The 26,035-nt window shown below is 31.6% G+C and overlaps 1 protein-coding gene across 3 annotated transcripts in view; it reads right to left on the reverse strand.

Annotated features, from left to right (window-relative positions):
• The window catches only part of LOC114337178 (serine/threonine-protein phosphatase 2A 65 kDa regulatory subunit A alpha isoform), a 65,613-nt gene that overhangs the window by 23,612 nt on the left and 15,966 nt on the right, over positions 1–26,035 (reverse strand). For all 3 annotated transcript variants that reach the window (XM_028287580.2, XM_028287579.2, XM_028287577.2), the window contains exons 3-7: positions 7,511–7,888; positions 7,246–7,440; positions 6,658–6,763; positions 6,439–6,596; positions 358–935 (exon numbers count right to left, since the gene is read on the reverse strand). In XM_028287580.2, coding sequence (XP_028143381.1) covers positions 358–935; positions 6,439–6,596; positions 6,658–6,763; positions 7,246–7,440; positions 7,511–7,888 — 1,415 coding nt within the window. The remainder of the gene's footprint in view (positions 1–357; positions 936–6,438; positions 6,597–6,657; positions 6,764–7,245; positions 7,441–7,510; positions 7,889–26,035) is intronic.

Consider the following 26,035-nt stretch of genomic DNA (forward strand, 5'->3'; position numbering starts at 1 on the left):
CCATATTTTCACATGAAACAAAAAACATAATACTTAGACGACATGTTTGCAACCGAAAAACAAGGTTTTACGAAAATCCGCTAACGGAATTATTCCACATGATGTTTCAAAGTTAGGATAAAAAACATATTTTGATTAACCCCGTAAAAAAGGTCAAATACAAAATTTTATAAAAAAGTCACTATACCAAATTAAAATTATGAATTTTTACACAGTGTGCTAAAAAATCATCAAAATAGGGCTAAAAATAAAAAAACTGAAATACTTTGAATTTGACCAAAATTTTCTCAGTTGCGTTTTTTTTAATCTGAGTGTATATCGGTCATCATATTATATGGTCTTTACATTATATCTTACCTGTATAAATAATTCGGATCCCTAGACATTGCTAGAACCTTAGGTATGATTGTACTCTCTGCCCATTCTGCTCCAAACTGATCAACCAATTTTCTTAAATTTAATGTGGCAGCTTCTCTAATAGCAAACACATGGTCCATCAACCATGTCATGCACAAAGCATTTAATTTTTCATCAAAAAATTCTCTACCCAGTTGGCCAGCTAACAAAGGCATGTATTCTATAATAGCCGATCGTACCCTCCATTTTGAATCTTCTGCCAGTTCTACAATGGCTGGGAGGAGAGACTGAGATAGTTGTTGAATGCCTATTACTTCATTTACACAGTCCAAATTAGAAATAATATTGAGCCTGACTTCAGGACATTCATCTTTGAGTTGGGTTAGAAACAATGGCAATAAATGCTCTATTGTATTATGTCTACCAAGAATTGGGCTCAAGCCCATAATAACTGAGGCCAAGGCTGATTTGACATGCTGATTTGGATCTGCTACTAGTTCTTTAACACATGGTAGAATATTTGTCATTATAATGTTTTCTTGATGAGCCTTGTCCAAGTTTTGACAAAAATCTTTTACCTGAAACATAAACTTCATATAAATAAATTGTATATATTATGTAGTTATATTTGCTTTTTTTGATATCTTTCATTCATTTAATTCTATTATATTAGGTACAAAAATAATAACACATTTTCATAGGCTACAATACACAGCCGTAATTTTGGTTTTAACATCCTTATACATCATACGGTTTCATAGCATCTGCAGTTGTTCTCAGTTCTCTAGACTTCTCCTCCATCTTCTTCTATCTAAGTACATCTCATCCAAATGTCACTCTCTCACAAGCTTCTATTTTCGGAAGTCGCGACTCGTTCATTCAAACTACATATCATCTTAATTGTTGTTGTTTACAATTCTATTGTCTTTTCAGCCTCAAATTTTTTATTTGTTTATTTCTAACTTTGTCTCATGATATTCCGCATGGTCTCTGCCATACATCCATTTCCATAGCTGTCAATCGTTTTTATCATATAATTTGGTCCATCTCAATGCTTCTTTATAAATTTTCTGAGTTTATGTGGGATTTTTAATTTTTCCAGGGCAATCATTAGTTGTTTTCTCTTAATCGAATCAAATGCCTGTTTGAAATCGATGAATAGCATTTCTAATTGCAGTTTATATTCATTTGCTTTTTCCATTATTTGTTTTATTGTGTGTATAGCATCTATTGTTGATCTTCCTTCTGTGAATCCACATTGCCCCGGGATAGTCTACACATGTGCCAGTATTATCTAGTAATCAGCGAATTGTTATGTATAAAGCAGGGATGGCCAAACTGCAGCTGACGAGTCACATGAGGCTCTCTGAGTGATTATTTGTGGCTTTGAGGTACCTGAGTTCCTTTTCATTTTTGTGCTATTACATTTAAAACATATATATTTGATTGTTCCGTATGTCAACTAAACGGATTTTAAAAGTATTTTAAATTACTGACAACAAAAAATATGAAAAAATAAGTGCAACATTGTAACAAATTTAATTTATGTAAAGTTAAGAACTATATAACAAATACACTGACGAGCACCCCAAAAAATAGGTCATTTTTGATATCTCGTATCTCCTAAACCTGTTGTCCGATTTAAGTAATTAATTTTTTTAATATGTTATAAGTTATAACCTTATTATTTAACAATATCGCTGTAATAATAGTGTTGCTAAACAGGTAAATTTTCACTGTATATCGGGTGTACGAATCAAACTGTTTTTTTCTTAAAGTTCGCCACACCCTGTAGAATATTCTAGCATTTGAAGAGTACATGGGAAAACAAGGAATGTCACATTTTATACATATTGAGATAAACACCAATAAAGGTTTAATTCTTATGATATCTAAAAACCTCTTAGGAGATTCTTAGCAGAATTCTAGCAATTATTGGTCTATAATCTTAATATAATATTAATCTATATTAAGTTATTAATTTAATAAGGCACCAAAAAACTGCAACCATTCCTTATTTTTGTCCAGTGGCGTGCGGACAATCCTGGTCCTTCGCCAGGATACAAATTCTTAAAAAAATTATATAGACTGATCTTTCTGGTTATTGTTCTGAATCGATAGTCTAGTAGATAGTACTCAGTTTTTACTACCATATGGCGAGAAAAACCAAAATTCTTGAAAAAGTGACATTCCTTGTTTTTCCCCTGTACTCTTCATTTATAAAATACTGAAATTAAGACCCAACTATAGCCTTAGGGTTTCCTAACATTATGTTTTTAATTCATTCGCTTATGTTGGATAATACAAAAATTAGGTACTTTAACAACTAGCCATGTTCTTCATCAGTACAGGGTGTTTCTAAATGCTAAAGTGCGACAAACTTTAAGTAGTAATTCTGCATGAAAAAATAATGACCGTTTGCTTGATAAACATGCTTGGTTTCCGAGATACGGGATGTTGAATTTTTTCTTACAAACTGACGATTTATTTATTGTCCTAAAACCGGTTGAGATATGCAAATGTAATTTGGTAGGTTTTTAGAGATAGTTATTGCGCATTTTTTGACATGCAATTAAGAATTTTATTTTCACCTTTGGCGCGCGTACGGGTAATATAACTGATCATATTACCCGTATGCACGCCAATGGTGAATAAAAAATTCCTAATTGTATGCAAAAAAATGTGCAATAACTACGTCTTAAAACCCACCAAATTTCATTTGCATATCTCAACCGGTTTTAAAGTAATAAATAAATCGTCAGTTTGTAAGAAAAAACTCAACATCCCGTATCTTGGAAACAAAGCATTTGCGGACATAACATTACAAAACAAACTGTCATTATTTTTTAATGCAGAATTACGCTTTAAAGTTTGTCGCACTTATTTAGAAACACTCTGTACTGATGAAGAACATAGCTAGTTGTTAAAAGTACATACCTAACTTTTGTAATATCCAACATAAGCGAATGAATCAAAAAACAAAATGTTAAGAAAACCTGAGGCTATATTTGGGTTTTCATTTCAGTATTTTATAAATGCTGGACTATTCCACAGTTTGATTCGTACACCCCGTACACAATGAAAATTGACCTGTTTAGCAACAATATTATTACAGCGATATTGATAAAGAATAAGACTATAACATATTAAAAAAATTACTTAAATCGGACAACAGGTTTAGGAGATACGAGACATCAACAATGACCCATTTTGTGGGGTGCCCTTTTTCGTGCCTGTCAGTGTAGATAACTGCAATATATACAAATAATGGTAATAATAATATGTATATCATACTCTATGATGCTTCTGCATCATAGAGTATAGTATGACATATATTTGGCGATCATATTATTTTTAAATTTCTTGTTGTTAGTTCCTTCTTTACAAATTTTTGCTCCGGGATAGTTTTCACATGTGCCAGTATTATTTGGTAATCAGCGAACTGTTATATATAAAACAGAAATGGCCAAACTGCAGCTTGCGAGTCACATGATGCTCTTTGACGAAATATTTGTGGTTTTGAGGTACCTGAGTTCCTTTTCATTTTTCTGCTATTAGGTATATTTAAAAAAATGTATGATTATTCCGTATGTCAATTAAACATATCTCAAAAGTCTTTTAAATTACTGACAACAAAAATAAGTGCAACAATGTAACAAATTTAATAAAATTAAGAACTATGTATGTATAATATAACAAATAATGGCGCGACATAAAAGTCAGTAATGATCTGATTCTATAGTGATTTGTATCACTCTTGCTATAGATATAATTTTGTAATCTGAAATTTTTGGTAAGTTAACTATAATTCGTTTTATAGTATGTAATGTGTTGTTATTGTTTTAAAAACACAAAACTTTATTTCCACTTCTTTTGAAAATTTGATGACAGAGCACATATAAAAAATATACGACCAAAAATTTAGAAGTTTTAAAAATGAGTGGGAGAATTTCTTTTTTATTGACAATAACGGAAAAACATTATTTGTTATTTGTAATTCTGTCAAAATTTATAAGCTAGCAATTTACATTGACATAATGAAACATATCATCCTCAGTTTTCTAATCAATATTCACCAAACTTCAAATTAAGATCACATAAACTTGCTTCTTTAAAATAAATTTAAGTAAACTAGACAAATTTGGCAACTTTAGCAATCAAGCTAATAATGTGACAATTCATTCATGATTCCCTGTATAATTCAATATTACACCAGAAATATTCAACTATTTTTTTTGTTAATACCAATGAAATGTGAAACTCACAACTGAAGACGTGTATAATGGTTTACGTTGTTAAGACCTCAAAGGGTGTAACAATAGGGAACTTGCACATTTTTTTTATTACATAATAATGTTCAGTTTTGTTTAAAAATGAGATTTCCAAAATTTCACGCTTCAAAAAGTCATAATAACTTAGAAGTACAAATTTAAAATCTGTGATTTTAAATTATTTACTAGGACACTTTAGAAGCCCAAAAAAATTATTTTTTTCAAGAATTTTTTTCTCAAAATCTTTATTAAAAATGAACATAAAACTTTTTACATATTAATATCTAACTCGTAAAGAGTACAAAAAATTTATCTTTTTTCATTTATGCACGTACAATAATATCGACGGCAAAAGTCGAGGCTTCGAAAAATGATGGCGGACAGTTAATCTCAGGATTGGGATATTTGAAACAAAAAAATCGTACTGCATTTGAAAAAGAAAGGTTTCTTACGTGACAATTTACCACAATTTTACCAAAAAAATAAATATTTTTAAACCATGAAAAACTGAAAAAAAAACGCGAGATTTTTTTACAATTTTTTTTTCAAATTTCCGTAAAGTCTTTTTTTTGCGGAATTTTTCACTACCAGTGTTAAATTGTCACGTAAGAAACCTTCCTTTTTCAAATGCCGTACGATTTTTTTGTTTCAGAGGTCCCAATCCTGAGATTAACTGTCCGCCATCGGAACTACTTTTTTTCGAGGCCTCGACTTTTGCGCCTTCTACAATATTAGTGTAGGTGTATAAATGAAAAAAGATATATTTTTATGTATAATATTAATATGTAAAATGTTTTATGTTCATCTTTAATAAAGGTTCTGAGAAAAAAATCTTGAAAAAATGCTTATTTGTGGTCTTCTAAAGTGTACTAGTACCTTAAAATAGTTCAAACGACCCGTGAAGTCACATAGTTAAACTTTATTTATGTTTATTTAGGTATATTCTTCTACTTCTTCTTTAGTTTATTGGCCTCCGCCTACTTGGGTATTTGGCCAGCTCATCGTCGAGGAAAAAGGAAAAAATATTTATATTCTAATGACATTTATCGTATGTCATTGTAATAATATAGACCAGTTTGTTGAGATTGTTTGATACAGTTTTTGAAGGAAAGGAAAGAATGTTTACTATGGAAAATAAAAGAAACACTATAAGTGTTGTTTAGTGCCATTTTGTAAAAGTACAAGTTTTCTATGTATTTAAAATAGTTCAAACGATCAAAAACACTTGTGACGTCACATAACTGTATTTTCTACTGACGTTTATAATGTCTAATTTAAAATTATATACAATTTTGTTTACTTTGTTGGTGCAGAATGTAAACATATAACCATATGACGTCACGACGCGTTTTGGACCAGCTGCTATAATTTGAATTTAGAATCGTCTTTAGGGGCCAAACGGAACACAAAAACAACTGTTTTATCTTTGATACATGTTATGTTTTAAATTACCTTCTGTTGTATTTTTTTCGAATTTAAAATTGACATGACAGAAAAAATATTTAGATTTAAATTCGTAAATATATGTACTAAGAAAAATGAGAAGCTAAAATCATTGTATAGTCGGTTCGTTAAACTCAGACACAACTGGCTGGTGATTTTAGTAGGTAACTTTTTTGTTTCTGGCCAATTTTGCCAAAACTGGCAAAATTACTATTTAGTAATTATTAACTATTTAGTAATTATTTTTTTTGCAAATTTTTAAATTTTACCAAATTGGCAAAATTACTTACTAAAATCACTAGCCAGTTGTGTCTGAGTTTAGCAAACCGACTATAGCATAGAATATGTTATAGAAAAAGAAACTTACTTTATTTGCTGCTGCAGCTCTAACTTCAGCTTCAGTATCTTTCAAAAGGCTTTGGAAAGCATTAACCAAGTCAGTCCTTGTAATTTCAGGTCCCACAGCTTTCTGCAATTCTGTAAATCTTTCTGCTACCATATATCGGACTCTCCAGGATGTATCACCTAAAAAATAATATTTTTTTTACGTTTCTATATTTATATTAGTGATGTTTGATACACATACCTGTGCATTGTCTAAGAGTGGGCATTACTAGTTGTTCAACATCTTCTTGTTGTAAAAGTGTTGCAATACTAACACAGGCTTCAACTGCAAGAAGTCGAACTGAATCCTGTAAAATGAAATGATTCAATAAATGTCTACAATATTTCATCATAGGTGCAAAAAAATTAATCTGGATTAAAATAAATTCTATTCTACAATAACTACTAAAAACAATAAAACCTACAAACTATTTTATTAAAACTACAGCCAATCTTCTCTACATTTGATAGAAGATATAAAAAAATTTACATAAATGGCAATACAGCTACATACACTGAAATTAGTAAGAAAAGGAAAGAATGAATGCCAAAAAGTAGTTCAGAAAAATTAAACAAAATTTTGGACAAAATAAAATTGATAAAATTATTGAACAATGCTATTGATGTAAGGTTACCCTATAGTAGTAATGAATATCAGAGAATTGTGATGAGGTACTAAGAAAAGGAGATCTTGAAACATATTATAGATAAAAACTAAAATACTACTTATCAGGGAGTAATAAATCAACACGAAACAAATGCAGATTTTGATATCAAGTGATATAATTACCTGTTCATCTTGGGCTAAATTAACAAACATAGGTATTAGGTCAGATTTCAGATATTCCAATTCAACAACTTGAGCCAATTCACCAAGTTTGGTTGCAGCAGCTCTTCGCACCATAGGTGTATCATCTTGGCATAGAGCCCTAAAATGAGCTCTTAGTTCACCCTTAACTAGTGCTGAGACTCTTGGATAACATACCTAAAAAATTTGAATATTTTTTATAATAAAATAATATAATACTTCCAAAAAAGCACTGAATAATACTTACTGAAAATAACCCACAAGCTGAGGTTCTGGTTGTAAACCAATCCCCAGCAGCCAACCTCTGTACTAGAGGTACAAAATGTGTCTCTAGATCAGCAGGACTGTGCTGCTGGGCTACAGCTCTTAATGATTCTACTGCTTTATCTCTAACTACAGTTTCTTCAACTGTAGCTAAACTTTCCAAAGGTGGTAGAAGACAATAGGCATACTCAGAACCTCCTACTAAATTTATGAAAGTTCCCAATTGTTCTGCAAGTGCCAAAAGAACCTCATCTTCGTCGTATATAGTTTCTGTCAAAAAAGGTATTAGTTCTGTTCTTGTGCGTTCTACTCCAAGAGCCAAAGCTATTGTTGAAAGTTTTTTTATTGAGTTTAGCCGAAGCTGGAAAAACAAATCAACATTTAATTAAAAATTTCAAATTAATGAGAAAAAAATCTAGAATCTAAAATTTGTGCTCATCTAATGATAAAACAGATGAGAAAGGTCTGAGTTTATTATTTGGCTCCTATTTACAATTGATTAAAATAAGATCAGTTATAACAATGTCAATGAAATCTCTAAAGGTACGATTCCGACATCGACGGCACGCGGCAGTTGCAGTTGTCGCGACAGACGTCACTACTTTGCACTATTAAGGCTGATTCTCACTAGCATGCAAGGCAAGTGCTCGGCATGGGCAAGGCATCGGCTCGGCAAGATACATTTTACATAAAATCTTATGCACTTCACGGGATGTAATTCACACTATGCGTGCCAGGCACCGGCAAGCGACGGGCTTTGCATGCCACGTTCTTTTCGAAACAATCTTTGCCGAGCATGTGCCTTGCCGTTGTCGGTCCGGTTCCTTGCACGTACTGTTGGAAAATTCTCGAGAATGAAAAATCGGAGAATATTCTCGATATGGAGAATTTTCTGAGAATGAACCCCATGACGCACTTAAGAATATTGTTGAAGATGAAAAATAGGGTTTTAAAAATCATGATCTTATATACAAAATTACGAGACGAAACAACAGTGTTCTTTACGTATAAAAAATACAAAAACAACAGAAAACACAAAATTTCTTTGATAAAAAAATGAAATTTTCTTCTTAACAGCAAATAATCGATGTGGTACGATAAAAGATGAGACCTCAGATTCAGAATCTATTTCTATCATTAGCTCATCCTAGTCATCTACAATCTGCATTTCAATGTACTGATGAGTTGTGGGATTTTGTTTTTCACGAGTGGCCAGCTCAGTCATGGATTGGTCTACGTCTAACAATTTTAAATTGTGAGCAATAAAAATTACCTTACGAGCCCGTTCAGCAGTGAGCCGGTTTCTTTTAGAGGAGTGGATAAAAAAAACATAAGTACTGAAACTTCTTTCAGTCGCTGCACTGGATGAAGGCATGCTTAATATATCAACTACTATTTTAGTTAATTTTGTTCCGAAACATGTACCTCTTCACCATATGATTAAGTCTAGTTTTTCAATTGATTTTACAACGTATGGTTTTCCAAAAAATCCCTCCTTAGGCCGATAAAGTGCCAAATCTGCCATTATTTCAGCCGACTCATCACCATATTTTAAAGTTGCCAAATTATCTACAAACTCAGTTTCCCCAACTTGTTCTTCTCTGCTTAAATGAACACCGTTCTAAATATTTGAACGTTAATATTGCACCAAAACAATAAATATTGACACTGTAAACACCCTTACTAGTGGTTTTAGTCGAGGAAATGAAGCTGAAAAAATGACAAAACCTCTCAATTTTTTCGTCCAGCATCGATTTGTACAAAAATTTGGGATTAGGCTCATTACACCCTCTAGTTCATTTTCTATATAGAGCCGTTGTACGCTTTTGGTTTTTTAAGGGTGAAAACTACCCCATATTGTAAAAAATTATAAAATTACATTTTAAACTTTAATATTCTCAACATTTGGTTCTTATTAGTTACATAATGAATGTTTTATGCTTAAAGATATACTATCATAATATTTCAACCCTTAATACCACCCTTGTTGGAGCTGTATATAAAAAATTTACTTATCCTAAAAGAATAATTTCGGCTTGCATCGATTTACATAAACATTTGGAATTAGGAATCATCTCACCCTCTACTTCATATTCTATATCATGCTTAAGGGCGTTGATTATTTTTAGGGGTGTAAACTACCCCTTATTGTCAAAAATTATATAAAAACATTGTAAACTTTAATATGGGTAAAATTGGGTTTTGATTGGTTAAATAATGATTGTTTTATACTTTAGGATATATCATAATATTTCAACCTTTAAAAACTACCCTTAATAACATTATAGTTTTTATAAGTAGGTATTTTAATAGGTCTATACAGAAAAAAAAAGTAGAATTAAAGAATTACAAAAACATTTATTTACACAAAAATACGAATTTACAAATATGTACAAATACAAGTGGTTTTTTAGTCATCTTCCAGTATACGAACCGGTTCTGTGGTGTTATACATACATTGAAAATTATCCATAAGCGGACTATCCGAATTTTTCGAAAAAAAAACTCGTTTTTTAAACATAGCTCCTTCATTTTTGGCGGTGAAAAGTTTTTTCAAAAATTACTGTGGGATTTTTGAAGAGTTATAAGACTGTGTAAGCTAAATTTCGTAAGATCCCTCAGTTTTTAATTAGGGTGGGTTTAAAGAGCTCGAATAAGGGGGTGTTTGCTCGTAAATAGAGGTTTTAAACAGCTCTATCTCGTTAACTGTTCACTATAATGAAAATCTATGTACAAGTGAATTTTAGTTATTAAAGAAGCTACAATTTAGTAGTCCATCATTTTTTTCGTTTCTCCAGTATTTTCGGAGATATTTTGAAGTAAAAGGTGAAAAATGGGAAATTCCAAAACACTAATTTTTCTTTAAACTCTAATTTTTCTAAAATCAGGCCTTTTGAATAAGTCAAACTTCTTGGGTGTGTTGATAATACAAATATAAAAGGAATTACAGAAAGGTGAAGACCAATTTTTAATCAGGAGGGTAGTTAGGGGGTTGTTTTCACTGATTTTTTCATAGAGAAAAGCAGGTACCGACATTTTTTTGATCATAAGTCGCTTAATTTTCAGACTAGAAACTTTTTATTATTTTTATTGAAAGGCCTAACTCTATGCTTGAAAAAAGAATAGTTAAGTTTTCCTCGAAAAATGCAAAGTTTCTCCGTTATTTTACTTTGAATATTTCAAATTATGCATTTGACGAAAAAAGCTAATTTTTAACATGCCGTATCTCGGTTCGTGTTGGTCTTAGCGATATTACAGAAAAATAATTTGGTTTGTGTTACTCAAAGATATAATTTTGATATGTACAGTTTTTTTGATTAAATGCATATTTTCGAGGTATTCTCAAAAAACCCTCAAAAAAAGTCGATTTTTTCATCGAAAAACTGTTACTTTCAAGCGCGAATAACTCGAAAAATATTAGTTTTACGAAGAAAATGTAAAAAACATTTTATTCTTATAATTACTTTTTACATCGATTTACATAGTTAAAATGTAATAAAAAATTCCCGCCCCCGAGATGGGGTGGCAACCACCCCCAAGTTTTTAGCGTACAGCGGCATGATATAGAAAATGATCCTTGGACTATTCCCTACCATCTGTAAAAATTTCAAGTAAATCCATGCTGGACGAAAAAATTGCGAGCCAAAATGCTTCATTTCCTCGACTATTTATGGGATTGGCAAAAACAATATAACTACATATTTTGTAAATTATAATAATTTGACCCGTATCTAGTTTTTATTTTTGTTTCGGTTTTTGAAAATATGTATAGAAAATTTTTGTCGAGAATATTCTCGAGAGAATTTTCTGGCCGAGAATATTCTCGTTCTCGAGAATATTCTCTTCTAACATCACTACTTGCACGTCTAATGAGAATCAGGTTTTAATTTGTATGAGACTGATTCCGACATCTAACTGCAATTGTTGTCCGGCAGAACGTCGCGTCAGTTAGGCTACCAAAAAGAGCTTTGAATGCTAGAATGCAGGGAAAGAGACCGGTTGGAAAGCCAAGAAAGCGCTGGGAAGACACAGTAAACAGCGACGCACAAGCCCTTTTAGGAGTCAGTGTATGGAGAAGAGCAGCCACAGACAAGCAAGGTTGGAGGCAAAAAACAAAGGAGGCCAAGGTTCAATTTGGGCTGTAGTGCCATAGAAGAAGAAGAACGTCAGTTGCTAATAATTATACAAATTAATAGTGCAAAGTAAATACGTATGTCATTGTAACAACTGTAACTGCCGTTTGCATTTACCGTCTGCCGCCTGCCGTCGATGCCGTAATCGTATCTTTAAGGTACGATTCTGACAACGACTGCAGACGTCAGTTGCAGTTGTCGCTGTGACAGACGTTACTACTTTGCACTATTAATTTGTATGAGACAGAGTCCGACATCTGACTGCAACTACTGTCCGGCAGAACGCCAGTTACTAATAATTATACAAATTAATAGTGCAAAGTAATGACGTCTGTCATGGTGACAACTGTAACTGCCATCTGCAGTCGTTGTCGGAATCATACCTTAACACTCTTCAGAATACCCACCCACTGAAGGCTTCTGGTTAAATCATTCTATTTTTTCTTATTATGTCTCAACTTAATAGAGTATGTAATATAAAATAAATGAGTTTTATGATATCGAACATCCTATGATATGATAAATATTGTGACCAGTTTTTTATTTGTTGTATACAGATGTGAACTTTTATATTCCCTCTCATATTTCAACCTCAGGATAAGATCAGTTATTATCTAGTAGACAAGATATTCCAATTTAGGTACAGACTATACTCAATTCTTATATACATACACATACCTATGACTTCACCAGCACTTCGTTGTTTCGTTTAAGATGCAAAAGCTCACAACCCACTTCTCTGCAGGCGAAAATCATCAAACCTAAATAGAGAATTATTGATTCATAGTATTATTAATAATTAATTCAAGGTATTAATAATACCTTGATATTAAATCAACAATTCTCCTTTTAGGTCTAACGACTTTCGCATGCAGAGAATGTTTTTTACTCTCCTGTACAAAAAACCCATTTGTGGGTTACCAGCTTTTGCATCGTTTTGCATCGTACCAGCTTTTTGTGGCGACGTATTACTCTCTTTTGTATATGTGCCACAGATACAATATGCCATATACTCCCTTGCTTCCATATACCCTATTGTATATTTATTATCATAAAATAATAAAAAGAAAATAAAAATCTAATATACATTCATGTTGTGATAAATTTCAATAAACAATGATTTGCATTCTAATGAACAAAACCATAAAACATAACTTGAAAACAAGGAGTCTTTGTAATTTGTAAAAATATAAAGTAACCATAAATATGAAGTAAACAATTATAGATATCAAGTAGATGTTGCAACATATTTGTCATGTTGTTTGCTAAATTTTCATTGCGATTATAAAAAATCTCTAAAAAATACAATTTCCAATTAAATTATTTAGTTAAAATTAATAAAAATTGACTGTATGTTTTTAGCAGATAGAAACAATGTAATTTTAAGAATTACAATTAAAAAGTAACTTTTAAAAAATGAAAACTTCTGAAACAAACTAATGGAGGTTTGTGGATAATTAAAATGAACCACTGGCTCAATGAATTAATGCAGAGCGCAAATATTATTAGATATATAAAGTCACAAGACTAAACTGGCTTGGTCATTTGGAAGAATGCCACAAACCTGTAAAAATAATCCAGAAATCGAAGCCTCAAGTAAATAGATCAAGAGCCCTGTAAAAGATGGATGGATGATGTAGAGGTGGACCTTAAAACCATGAACATCAGGCAGTGGAGAAGAAAAAAAAATCTACATGGCAAAATATAAGAACAATTGTTAAGCAGGTCGAAACTTTAAGTATTGTAGAGAAGGAGAGGAATATTTATGATTATTATAGTTGTTGGTAATAATTTAATTCTTTGTTATTGTCAATTTGCTTGTAATACATTTCTCCTCTAGTAAGTGAATGAAGCAAGTTTCAATTTCACAAGATATAACTCTTGTGAAATGGTAAAAATGTTCTTCACATCTCAACTCTTTTACATTGACTTCAGTACCTTTATTTATCATATTTTAAGTCTCAATATTCCAACTCATATATCCCAATTTACAAGTTTTGAATTGAATCAAAATATCTTACATCCATGTGTAGGTATAAATCTGTGTATCCCAGGAAACACATCTAAGCGAAAAATAGATAAACATAAAATTACTCTAGTGATCTCCAAAATAGGGATTTATATAACAAAGAATTTTTCACATAGCCTAGTAAATTTTTTGAATTTTACAGCTGGATTGCAAAATTATTATGCAAAAGCAGAAAAAAGTATCACTTTTTACTTTATATATTGTTTCAGAGACTCAAATATTTCATAAATTTTGATAAACTCAAAGATTTTTCGTTTCACCATATGTATACTTTCTAAAACTAGATTCTTATGTTTTTCCTTAAATTTTAATTTTTAACTAACTGCATTTTTTTCTTCTGATTTCAAAAGAAAATTTGTCTGTAAGTCTGCAATAATTAAAATGAGATATAACAATAAACAAATCACATATTTGATGATAATCAATTTATCATAAAGTTTATTAGTAGGACAAAATATATCAATAAAAAACATCAAGAAATTTCTATAAATGGTTTGACCATGAAATTTAGATGTCAATATTTATGTATTCCTGAGGTTTGTTAAACAGTAAGATCATTCAATAAATTGATAAATAATATAAAAGCCAAATAAAGAAATACACTCACCGGCACAAAATTCCGCCACCCAAAATTTTTGATTAAGTTTGACAATTTATAACTTTATTATTTGTGCTCCGATTTTCAAGATTCTTGTACCAGTTGGTAGGTACATGTATTTATATCGTTTGGTATTATTCCGGTAACACAAAAATTTTGCTTGCATGGCATTATACAGGGGTGAATGGAAGCGTTGTATTTTCTCCGAACTTTAAAAAATTCTGTGGAAAAATGGAAGAGTTGGTTTTGTTTCATAGTCCTGTCATACTATCCCGGAGGTATCACTAAAATTTTGTTTTTTGCATTATCCGAATATCTCTTTCCTTGTAAAAGCTGTACCATTTTTTGTACATAAAATCACTGAAGGACTCATAAAATAGAGGTTGGATTGATAAGATTAGAATGGCCTGCATGCAGCCCAGATCTCAATCCTATTGAGCATTTATGGGATGATTTAAAAAAAAGGCTATTCGCCGTCATCCTAGGCCTCCAGAAAATTTGGTACAGTTATGGCCCTGGTAGAGGAATATCAGGCTATTCCCCAGGCAAGGATAACACATCTTTATTCGATGCCAAACAGAATGCGAGCAGTCGTTGCTGCAAGATTTGTTTTGTTTTGTTAATTTTAGTGCGTTTGATATTTTTAATTAAAAAACCATCAAAGCAGTGTTTTTATTTACAGCTCTTACAAGAAAAGATATTCGGATAATTTTAAAAACAAAACCTTAGTGATACCTCCAGGAGAATACAAAAGGAGTATGAAACAAAATGAGCCCTCCAATTTTTCCACAGAATCTTTTAAAATTAGGAGAAAATACAACGCTTCCATTGACCCTCGTATAATGCCATCTAAATAAAAAAAATTTGTTACCGGAATAATAACAAACGACATCAATACATGTACCTACAAATTGATGCAAGAATCTTGAAAATCAGGTACAAATAAGAAAGTTATAGATTGTCAAACTTAACCAAAAATTTAGGGTGGCGGAATTTTGTGCCGGTGAGTGTATAATAAGATATGTGTGGTATTTCCTTTGCAAGATTTAACATTAAGGAAAATATTTTTTTATTTAAAATCAAATAATTCAATAGATTAATATTTTCAATAAAAAGTATAATCCAGTTACTTAAATAGCATACAATTGCCAAACATAATGTCTATGTTAGAATAGATATATTAGGTTTGTTCTAGCAAACAGTTGGTCAGTGAGAGAACATAATACAGTCACCAGTGCTATCCCCTCTACTCGCGCTGGTCCAGTATTCGCTGACGGTTTCAAACCGTTTGAAACTGATGCTAGAACAAACCTATAGAATATTATATAGGGCAGTCAATGAGGGTACTTGGCTCCGAATTCCATCCTACTACATCGATTTACTTGATATTTTCACCAGTAAGTAGGGAATAGCTCAAGAAATAAAGTCTACCCTATGCCGATGTGCGCTTTTATCTTGGGGGTGGTTCCCACCCCTTCTCGGGGGTGAAAAATGTTTTGGTTAAAATAGCCACGGAAGAGGCCAGAGAACCTACTTTTAAGCAAAAACCGTTCTATAATTATTTTTTTAAAACTCAATACTTTTTGAGTTATTCGTGACACCTTTAAATGACACCTTTTCGGACGGATTTTTGCGAATACCTTAAAAACTATGCATCTAACAAAACAACTATATAAAATATTTCTGTAGGTTATAAAAAAACAAAGAGATTCGTTCCTTCGTAAATATTCTAGTTAAAATACAAAGAGGGATATGGTAGGTAAGAAGAGTTTGTTTTTTGCTGCATGCTCAAATCGGTGTATTCAACTTGAAATCACAGAGAAACTGTCGATTTTAGGTGTATAATGATACTAAGAACTTTGGTAGTACTTGAAAAGACCTTTAAAATGAGCTAAATACTAAATGTTGATTACATTCAAACTAAGCGAGACATTCTGCAAAAAACTTTATGACTAATGTATTTTAAGAAGAAATGAGAAGTATATTTAACCCCTCATCCATCAGAATTTAAATACTTAGTTTTCCTTCTACAATACTTTTTCCTATAGTGGTATTTCTATGTTCAAAAGTTGGACTGGATTACAATGAATCGTTTTTGAAAAAAAAATAAGATCAAATTATAGAGCGCATTTTAAAATTTTCTTAAAAATCTTCCTTTTTCTCCATGTAACTCGAAAAAGATAGATACGAAAAAAATATACCATACAAAATGTAGGGCTTTTTCAGATAAAAATTTCCCTTTTATTTTTTATTACTGTATCTCTTATCATTTTCAAGTTACATGGAGAAAAACGAAGATGTTTAAGAAAATTTTAAAATGCGCTCTTTAATTTGATCTTTTTTTTCCAAAAACCATTCATTTTAAACCCGTCCAACTTTTTGAACATAGAAATAACACTATAATAAAAGGTATTGTAAAAGGAAAACGATGCATTTACATTTTGGTGGATGGGGGGTTAAAATTACTTCTCATTTTTTCTTAAAATACATTAGTTATCAATTTTGTTTGCAGCATATCTCGCTTAGTTTTAATGTAAGGGGCCTTTAATATAACTCATTTTAAAGGTCTTTTCAAGCACTACAAAAATTATTAGTAGCATTATACACCTAAAATCGACCGTTTCTCTGTTATTTCAAGTTGAATACACCAATTTGAGAATGTACCAAAAAACAAACTATTATCACCTACCATATCTCTTTTTGTATTATAACTAGAAGATTTATGAAGGCAAGTGTCTCTTTGTTTTTTTATAACCTACAAAAATGTTTAATAATAGTTTTTTTAGTTAGATGCATAGTTTTTAAGGTCTTCGCAAAAACCGTTCAAAAAAAATTATAGAACAGTTTTTGCTTAGAATTAGGTTCTCTAGCGAATTCCGTAGTAATTTTAACCAAAAAATTTTCCACCCCTAAGAATGGGTGGGAACCACCCCCAAGATAAAAGCACACATCGGCATAGAGTAGACTTTGAATTAGGAGATAAGTAGAGGCTAGGCCCAAAATTTCATTAAAATCCATGCAGTAGGATAGAATTCGGAGGTAATATCCTATTCTTGCTCCCATTGACTGGCGTAATAGAAAAAATTCAGTATATCATTTCTTATGAGGTCAACATGATTTGAACACTCCTAAATTCTTTTGACTTTAAACTTCATTTGGTTTGGTATCTTATTAAGGGGAACGGACCAAAATGCAAAAATTTTGACGCATATTAAAATTTTCAATGTGTTTTAAATGAATTACCTAATTTTTTTTTTAATCCTGAGAAAACTACTAAGTATTTTTGAGAAATTTAAACGCAGAATGAAAGACTACTTTATTACTGAGGAGCGAAAGTCCCTTATAATAAATAAAAAGTTTCTTTTGAATGAAATATTTGCAATAAAAAATCACACTAAATTTTCTCTTTTATATGCACCCCTGCAACTTATTAAAATAAACATTATAGAAGTTTTCAGGGACTTTCGGCCCTCGGTAATAATGTAATCTTTCATTCTGCGTTTAAATTTTTCAGAAATATTTATTAGTTTTCTTATGATTTGAAAAAAAAATGAATTTGAAACACATTGAAAATTTTGACATGCGTCAAAATTAGAATATTTTTAGATTTTAACATTGCATGCGTTATTTTAAGAGCATAAGCACAAATACTTTATGGCTATTCCTAGTTTTTCTTTCTTTACACAGCAAATTACATATAGTAAAATTCTAGCTGGTATGGACGCTGCAAGAGATGTAAACATTAGTTGACAATGACATTGTAATCAGCAACATAGAAATAGCTATTTAGTTCAGTTTTTGAATGTTCTTGGAAAACTTACTTGTATAATCGCTTAAATTATTGATTAATTTAATTAATAGGATTATTATTATCACTAGGTATTCAGTGATTACAATAACTTATAATATATTATACAATAAAAACTAATAACTGAGAAAAGAGAAAAAGTGATTGTGATTTTAATAATATACTGTTACTATGTAGCGCTTAGATAAGTTTTGAACATCTTTTAACAACAAAATACTTGTTGCACAGAATATACCCTGGTGTATTCTGTGCTTGGATCTTCCATAAATAATAAACAATAAATAACTTTTCATTCATTTCACGTCATAAAAATTTAATCCAAAATATTGAAAAATAAATATTGGTGACAAATTTTGACAGGCAGCTAAAAAAAATGGATTTTGCAGTGGACATCAGAACTCATCACTGGATTAAACGAAACAAAAAATTCAAAAAGATTTAATTAGCTTATGAGTTTCACGAGATAACAACGTCAAGTTTTTTATTTTTAATAATTTTTGAATTTTTGGTATCACTCAGAATTCAAAAATACGAAATTTTTGGCAAAAATTTTGTGAAAATTGAAAGTTGAACAAAAAATAAGCACAAAACGAAAAATATCTCGACGGTGTTACCTCACGAAATGCCTAAAGAAAATCTATGCAAAATTTCAGATAGATCGGTCAAGTAGTTTTTCAGTTACAATGTCCACCGCATTTGAAAAAGCAGTTTTGAGAAAAATGTGTTTCAAGTTTTGACAACTGCGTCTCCATCAACTTATTGCCAAATCGTAAAGTGATAGGACATTGGAATATGTTTTTTGAATCGCGGAGTAATCTACAAATCACAAGGCGAACAGTTGTTTAACATTGTTCACTACACTCAAGCGTGCTGGCGCGAGTCCGCGGCAAAGCGAGTTGAAGGTAGGGATATTTAACACTCTGTAGCTCTGGTAATTTTACTCAGATCAATCTGAAATTTTCAGAGAGTATTCTTGAAAGTATGCACTTTTATTTGAAATAACAAAAAAAATTAATATTTCAAGCCATACCACCCCCCTTAAATCAATTATTTATCAAATACAATATCAATATGTATTATCTAATAAACAACTCCTGAATATATTCCTGAAGACTTGTCAAAATATTTAGTAGCCTTGTCAGCACATTCTGTTTGACTGAGTGAGCTGTATGACGAAGATAGCAAATGTTCGATTTGGAAAATATCACCACAGAATGGTGATCTTTTTTTTCGAATCGTAAAAAAACTAATAAATATTTTTGAAAAATTTAAATGCAGTATAAAAGATTACATCATTACCGAGGGTCGAAAGTCCCTTAGAATAAACAAAAAGTTTCTCTTCTTTTTCACCCCTGTAACTTATTAACTCCTTCCATACAACGATGCACCCATGTGCATTATGCTTGACTGTCACACTGTGACATGCACACAGGTGCATCATGAGTTTGCATTCGTCATATACGGCGGTGCAGACATCTGCATCATATTTAAGGTATTTTTGTTTGATCCGAATGTTCATATTCAAAAAATATAGAGGTGGGCAAAGCCACCTTTAATTAGTTGTATCTGTATATAGGTGCGACTTGTCATACTCATACAACAATGTGGAGCGAAGGGGTTAAAATTTAAAATAAACAGTATAGTTTCCAGGGACTTTCAGCCCTCAGTAGTAATGTAATCTTTCATTCTGCGTTTAAATTTTTCAAGAATACTTACAGTAGAGCGTCGATAATCCGAACTAATTGGTACAGGATTAGTTCGGATTATCAAATTGTTCGGATTATCGAACATATGTTCAAAATACATACAAAGCTCATAAACATAGTACATATCTACATACGTTTTAGTTACAAGGAATAAAACACCTGCATAATAAACAAATATATTGTATGTATTTCTGCATAAACAAAACAAAAATCCGCGGTCATATTTTGCCCATATTGTCATATTAAATAAAAAAATTCGGTCCGCGATCATATTTTTTAATTTTATAATTTTTTTTGTGTTCGGATTAGCAAACGTTCGGATTACCAGGGTTTGGATTATCGACGCTCTACTGTATTAGATTTCCCAGGATTCGAAAAAAAATGAATGCATTAAAAAAGCATTGGCTCGAAATTTTGTGCCTATGCTCTTAACTAGTGATGTGAGTCGAGAATATTTCCAAGCGAATATTCGCAAACATTGGAAAGTTTCCCAGAATATTCGCCTAAAAAAATGGAAATATTCTCCTGACCGCGAATATTCCCGGAAACTTTCAATGGAAAATTCTCAAGAATATTTCCGAGAACTTTCGAGAATGTTTCCGAGAACTTTCCACAATATTTCCGAGAACTTTTGAGAATATAAATCATTTACATTAGGCATTCAGTGTGATGGCTGGTCAAATATAAGAAACCAATCTGTTATTAACTTTAAGGGCGTTTAGACGCCGCGATACATGCGAGCAATTTATTGTGACGATAAATTGCTACAATTTATTGATTTTTTAAAGCTGTTTAGACGCTGCGATAAATTGTTGCGATCAATTAAGTGGCGTTGAGGCGCCGTGATAAATCCGAGCAATTTATTGTGACGATAAATTGCTACGATTTATTGATTTTTATAAAGCTGTTTAGAAGCTGCGATATATTGTCGCGATTGATTATAAACTAAAAGAATCGATCGTTACAATAAATTGATGCAATCCGATAGGTAACAACTCCAATACAATTTCAATCCCGATAAATCGCTGCGATGTACCGTTTACGCACAACAATAAATTGAAACAACTTGATTGACATCGATAAATTGCACGGATTTATCGCTGTGTCTAAACGCTGCCTTATAAACTGAAACAACTCGATCATTACAATAAATTGATGCAATCCGATACCAACTCCAATCCCCCAATTCCGATAAATCGCTGAAATGTACAGTTTACACTCAACGATAAATTGAAACAACTCGATTGATATCGATAAATTGCTGCGATTTATAGCGGTGTCTAAACGCGGCTTTACAACACCTGAACCAGTAATGTGTATACGTAACACTTTTTACAGATTGTGAAAGGCACACAGCTGAATATATTTCACAAGAAATAATAAATAATATCATATAAAGGAAGACGGCCCAGAAATATTTTGTGGGATTGCCAAAGGCAAAATGATCGATAAAAAACAAATATAATTTTATTGAAGCATATTCCTGTGTTTCTCATACATTAAATTTGTTGATGTCTGATTTGATGAACCTACAAATGTTGAGGCATGTTGTAAAGAAATTGTTAAAAAGGTAACTAATTCCCACATATCTCTTGCCCGATTTAATACAATCTAGCTTCAAAACTACAATAAAGTTATATCATTAACACTTCCTGTAAAAACTAGATCGGGTTCAATCCTTAATAATTGTAAAATAGTCTTATTGTGTTTGAAAGTGCTTTACAAAAATGCTTATGGTCATAAAGGGAGAAAATTTAAAATTTTCACGGAATTTTAAATAAAACTGTTTGGATGATGAAATATTTTGAACAAAGTTGCAAAAAGTAGCAGTTTTGCAAACACCAATAATAATTGGAAAATGGATTATGTACTTTATTGGAAGGTAATATGTTTAAAATATCCCAGGTTGTCGAGGCATTTAAGGACATAGCAAATATTTTTACTGAGAATATTCCATTACTTCCAATCAGTAAGCCCGAGGAAAAGGAATGCTTATATCTAAATTAGAAAAAAAAATGGCAGTGAAGCCTGTGCACTATGCTGCAAACTTACTTGATTCTTTTAACAAGACAAAGCATCAATGGTAAAGAGCATAATATGCTATATATAGCATAATATGTAAAGAGCATATATGCTATAATATAATATATTATATTAGCTAAGCAGTGTCTAGACAAAATATTAACCAACCATCCCAAGTTTATTGACAAAAAAGAAAACATTTTTACAAAACTAACATACAATACACACTAACATACAATAGACTAACAAGAAAAAATACAATATTTCCATAAGTTTCCGAAAGTTTCCAATATTCCCGGAAAGTTTCCGGAAACTTTCCGGCGTTTGAATCTTCCCGGAAATTTTACATCACTACTCTTAACCCATTAGCGCCCACTGTACTCATTTAAGTACAGCTGCTATTTTGACATACTAGTGTCATCCACAATAAAATAGTTGCAATTCTTAATAATTATTTATTTATTTATTCACCGACAAGCCCAATTCAAAAAAAGATTATTACAAAGACAAAAACAAAAACAGTGTCAACACAAAGAACAAAAATATTACAATATGTATTAGATAACAAAACTATTAGGCCCAAACCAGACGGGCCACTCTGCAGTGCTACTCTGTGGATCTACAGAGTGGCTGAAACAGGCGATTTTCTAGCGCCGGCGACTACGCTGCGAAGTGGATCGTTTGGAAGGGTGCGGCGTTTAATGTAATGGGTGAGAAAAAACAGTAAGTTTAATCATATGATTAAAAACTTGCCGGCTAATATTTTTTTAAAAAAGTGTGTTCGTCATAATCAGTGTTTGTAATGTCCATAGTTTTAAATATTTTATAAAATTTCAAGCTTTTAAAAAAATACCAATAAACTCCATAAATGGAATTAAGAAGAACCAGACAAAACAGCTATATCACAGAAAGAAGCACAAAAAAAATCAACCAGTACATCTGGTATCTTACAGGCATAAAATAGTTTAATACAACCTGACAACGGAGTGAAAGTGAAAAACATGTTAGCTTGCAACCCCCTTTTGTCTGATATCGTTTTGTTTTCAACAACTAACAATAAAACCTTTTTTAACCTAGGATGGAACCCCACTAGTGAACATAAATAAACAAACAAGATTGTGAGTACCTATTTGTTTTGTTCAGTTCAAATGCATCCAATGTATGATAAAATGTAGGTAAATATAAATAGAAAAAACATTGCTTATGGGATTTATTCTTTTCGATAGGGCTACCTTCTTTAAAATCAGAAACAAATAATTCAAAGATGACATCCCACGGTTTTACTTTTAATGCCCTATAAATATGCCCTCGGGTTCTTGTATCACATATTATTATATCCGGTCTGTTTTGCACTTCAATCAAAAACCGTTCCGAATCGAAATTCATTTTAGGTGCTCACTCTATAAATTCTCATAAACATCTGTGGCCGCTACAAAAGTGGTCCCTCTGAAAGTCTGAATTGGCTTTGCCACTAGTGGACGCCACTAGCAGTGACGCTCGGCGACTGTGGCTGGCTACTCTACATAAGAACCCAAGGTAAATCATCGTCAGCCACTCTGTCGATCCACAGAGTAGCGCTGCAGAGTGGCCCGTCTGGTTTGGGCGTTAAGAGGATGGGTACGAACTTTCGGCTTCAATGTTAAATGGGATTCATTTTTTTCGAATCCTGAGAAAACTAATAAGTATTTTTGAAACATTTAAACGCAGAATGAAAGATTACGTTATTACCGAGAGCCGAAAGTCCCTGAAAACTTCTATGTTTATTTTAATAAGTTACAGGGGTGAAAAACTAAGAGAAAATGTAGTGTGATTTATAATTTCAAATATCTCATTCAAAAGAATCTTTTTTTTTTCATTCTAATAGACTTTCGGCCCTCGGTAATAAAGTAATCTTTCATTCTGCGTTTAAATTTTTCAAAAATACTTATTAGTTTTCTCAGGATTCGAAAAAAAATGATTACATTTAAAATACATTGAAAATTTTGACAGGAATCAAAATTTTGCATTTTGGTCCTTTCCCCTTAAGTTAAAGGAAAAAACAGAAAAAAAACATTACAATATAGAAAACAAACAAAGTTTAAGCTTAAAAATTGATAATAGAAATTATATCATTAACATCCAGTTACCTATATTTGTATGTTCAACAAATGGTTTTTAAATCTATATGAGGTATGTGTCTATATTCAATGGATGTATATTATTAGAGTTAGTATATATAGGACTAAGAGAGCTATGCTTTGTTTGTGGATCTACTACGCAGTAGTTTGGCATTTTAGGGGACAGCACCATACAGGAGCTGTCAGTACGGAGGGATGGGGCAGCTTAGGTTGTTGCTATTTGTATGATAGGAAAAGATTTAAATATATTAATAAAGATATTACTTTATGCTAATGATTTAATGGTGCTAGCAAGTGCTCCAAGTCTCCAAGAGTCATGCAAATTATGATTTAATAATTGTGTGAATCTTGTATGCAGCTGTAAACCTGCTGACTCCAATATAGTTTAGAAATAACTATAATAACAATTTCTAAACTACATTTGGGGGATAGTGTATGCAGGGCGCGAGGATATATATCCACTGATATATATCATGATATATATCGTGATATATATCATGATATTTATATTGTATATATCGTGATATATATCAGTATTTTATTTCGTACTAATTTTTACATAAGAAGGTTAAAAAGCGACAAGGTCGCAACTTCGTTGACTTGCCTTCTAACAGGAATTCAAATCAATCAAGATCAACCAATTCAAATGAAGAACTTTTATTACAAAAGGAGGAATATGGCTTTAGGTTCGCCTCATTTTTTGGCAAACTTACTGGACCATCGTTTTTTGGGAGAAAGACTTACTGCCGAACAAAAAGAACAGGGTTATGAATATTTAAATTCAATCAACACAAATTTTGTTCCGTTTTATAATGGCCCTAACTTTGTCTAAACCTTTTCCGTGTTTCATGTATGGTCCAAAGGGCCTAGCCGGGTAAGATGGTGAAAAGTGCCCCCTACCCAATTTAAATTCCATATAGGCCACTTTTTAGCACATATAAAGGAACTCACTTTCTGAAATTTTTAGCCCCCTAGGTGGTCACGTGACCCCCCTAGAGCCTAATTAGGCTTTTTATGTTTTTATTTTTTCTCTCAGCCGCATCAAGAGCTAGCCAAAAACTTTATTTAAAAAAGTTGTAAGTTTCAAAAAGATCTAGATGAAAATTTTTTTTTTTATTTTTTTGGCGGGAAATTCGAATTTTTAGAACAATTTTAAACTTTTAAATACCTCTGAAAAAAAAACTAAGACACTCGTTTTTACGAAAATTAATTATAATGTGTATTTTTGAACAATCTTTCACCCTTAATTTTTTCAGATTTTTAAAATTGGTGAAACGTACCTTTAAAAATAAAAAACCACATTTTTTCGGTTTTTTTTTTCGTTTTTTGATACAATTTTATACATATTTTTCAAAAAATTTAACACCGTCACTAGAATAGGTAAAAAACTGAAAAATAATTGGGGTTTGCTTAATAAAAATTTTTTGTAACGATATCCATTTTCAAGATACAGGGCGTTGAAGAAAACAAAATTTTACATATTTTTTACGATTTTGCCGAAAATACTGGCAACATTGTAATAAAACTTGGCGGGTTTTAAGAGGTAGTTATTGTGCATGTTTTGACATACAACTAAGGATTTGATATTCATCATTGGCGCGCATAGGGGTAATGGTCTGAACTTAAAAAAAAAGATAGTACGCCACTGATATATTTCAAATTAACAATCATTTTTGAATTCCTCGTTCAATTTTCAATAAAAAATCTATCTTCTCATTTTTTCATACGACGCGCCGGTGGCTGCAAAAAATAAAATATCTTAACGCTTCCAAAGTATTCGAATTAATTTTGATAATAATGGATGTACGAGTTTATTATGTAGATGTAGAAAGTACTAGAAGTTCGAATACTTTGTAAGGGTTAAGATCTTTTATTTTTTGAATAAAAATGGCGCGTCGGATGAAAAAATAAGAAGACACATTTTTTGTCACAAATTGAACGAGAAATTCAAAAACCATTGTTAATTTGAAATATGTCAGTGGCGTACTACCTTTATTCTTTAAAAAGTTCAGACCATTACCCCTATGCGCGCCAATGATGAATATCAAATCCTTAATTGTATGTCAAAACATGCACAATAACTACCTCTTAAATC

This window comes from Diabrotica virgifera, chromosome 2 (assembly GCF_917563875.1).
Source record: "Diabrotica virgifera virgifera chromosome 2, PGI_DIABVI_V3a".
Classification (NCBI taxonomy): domain Eukaryota; kingdom Metazoa; phylum Arthropoda; class Insecta; order Coleoptera; family Chrysomelidae; genus Diabrotica; species Diabrotica virgifera.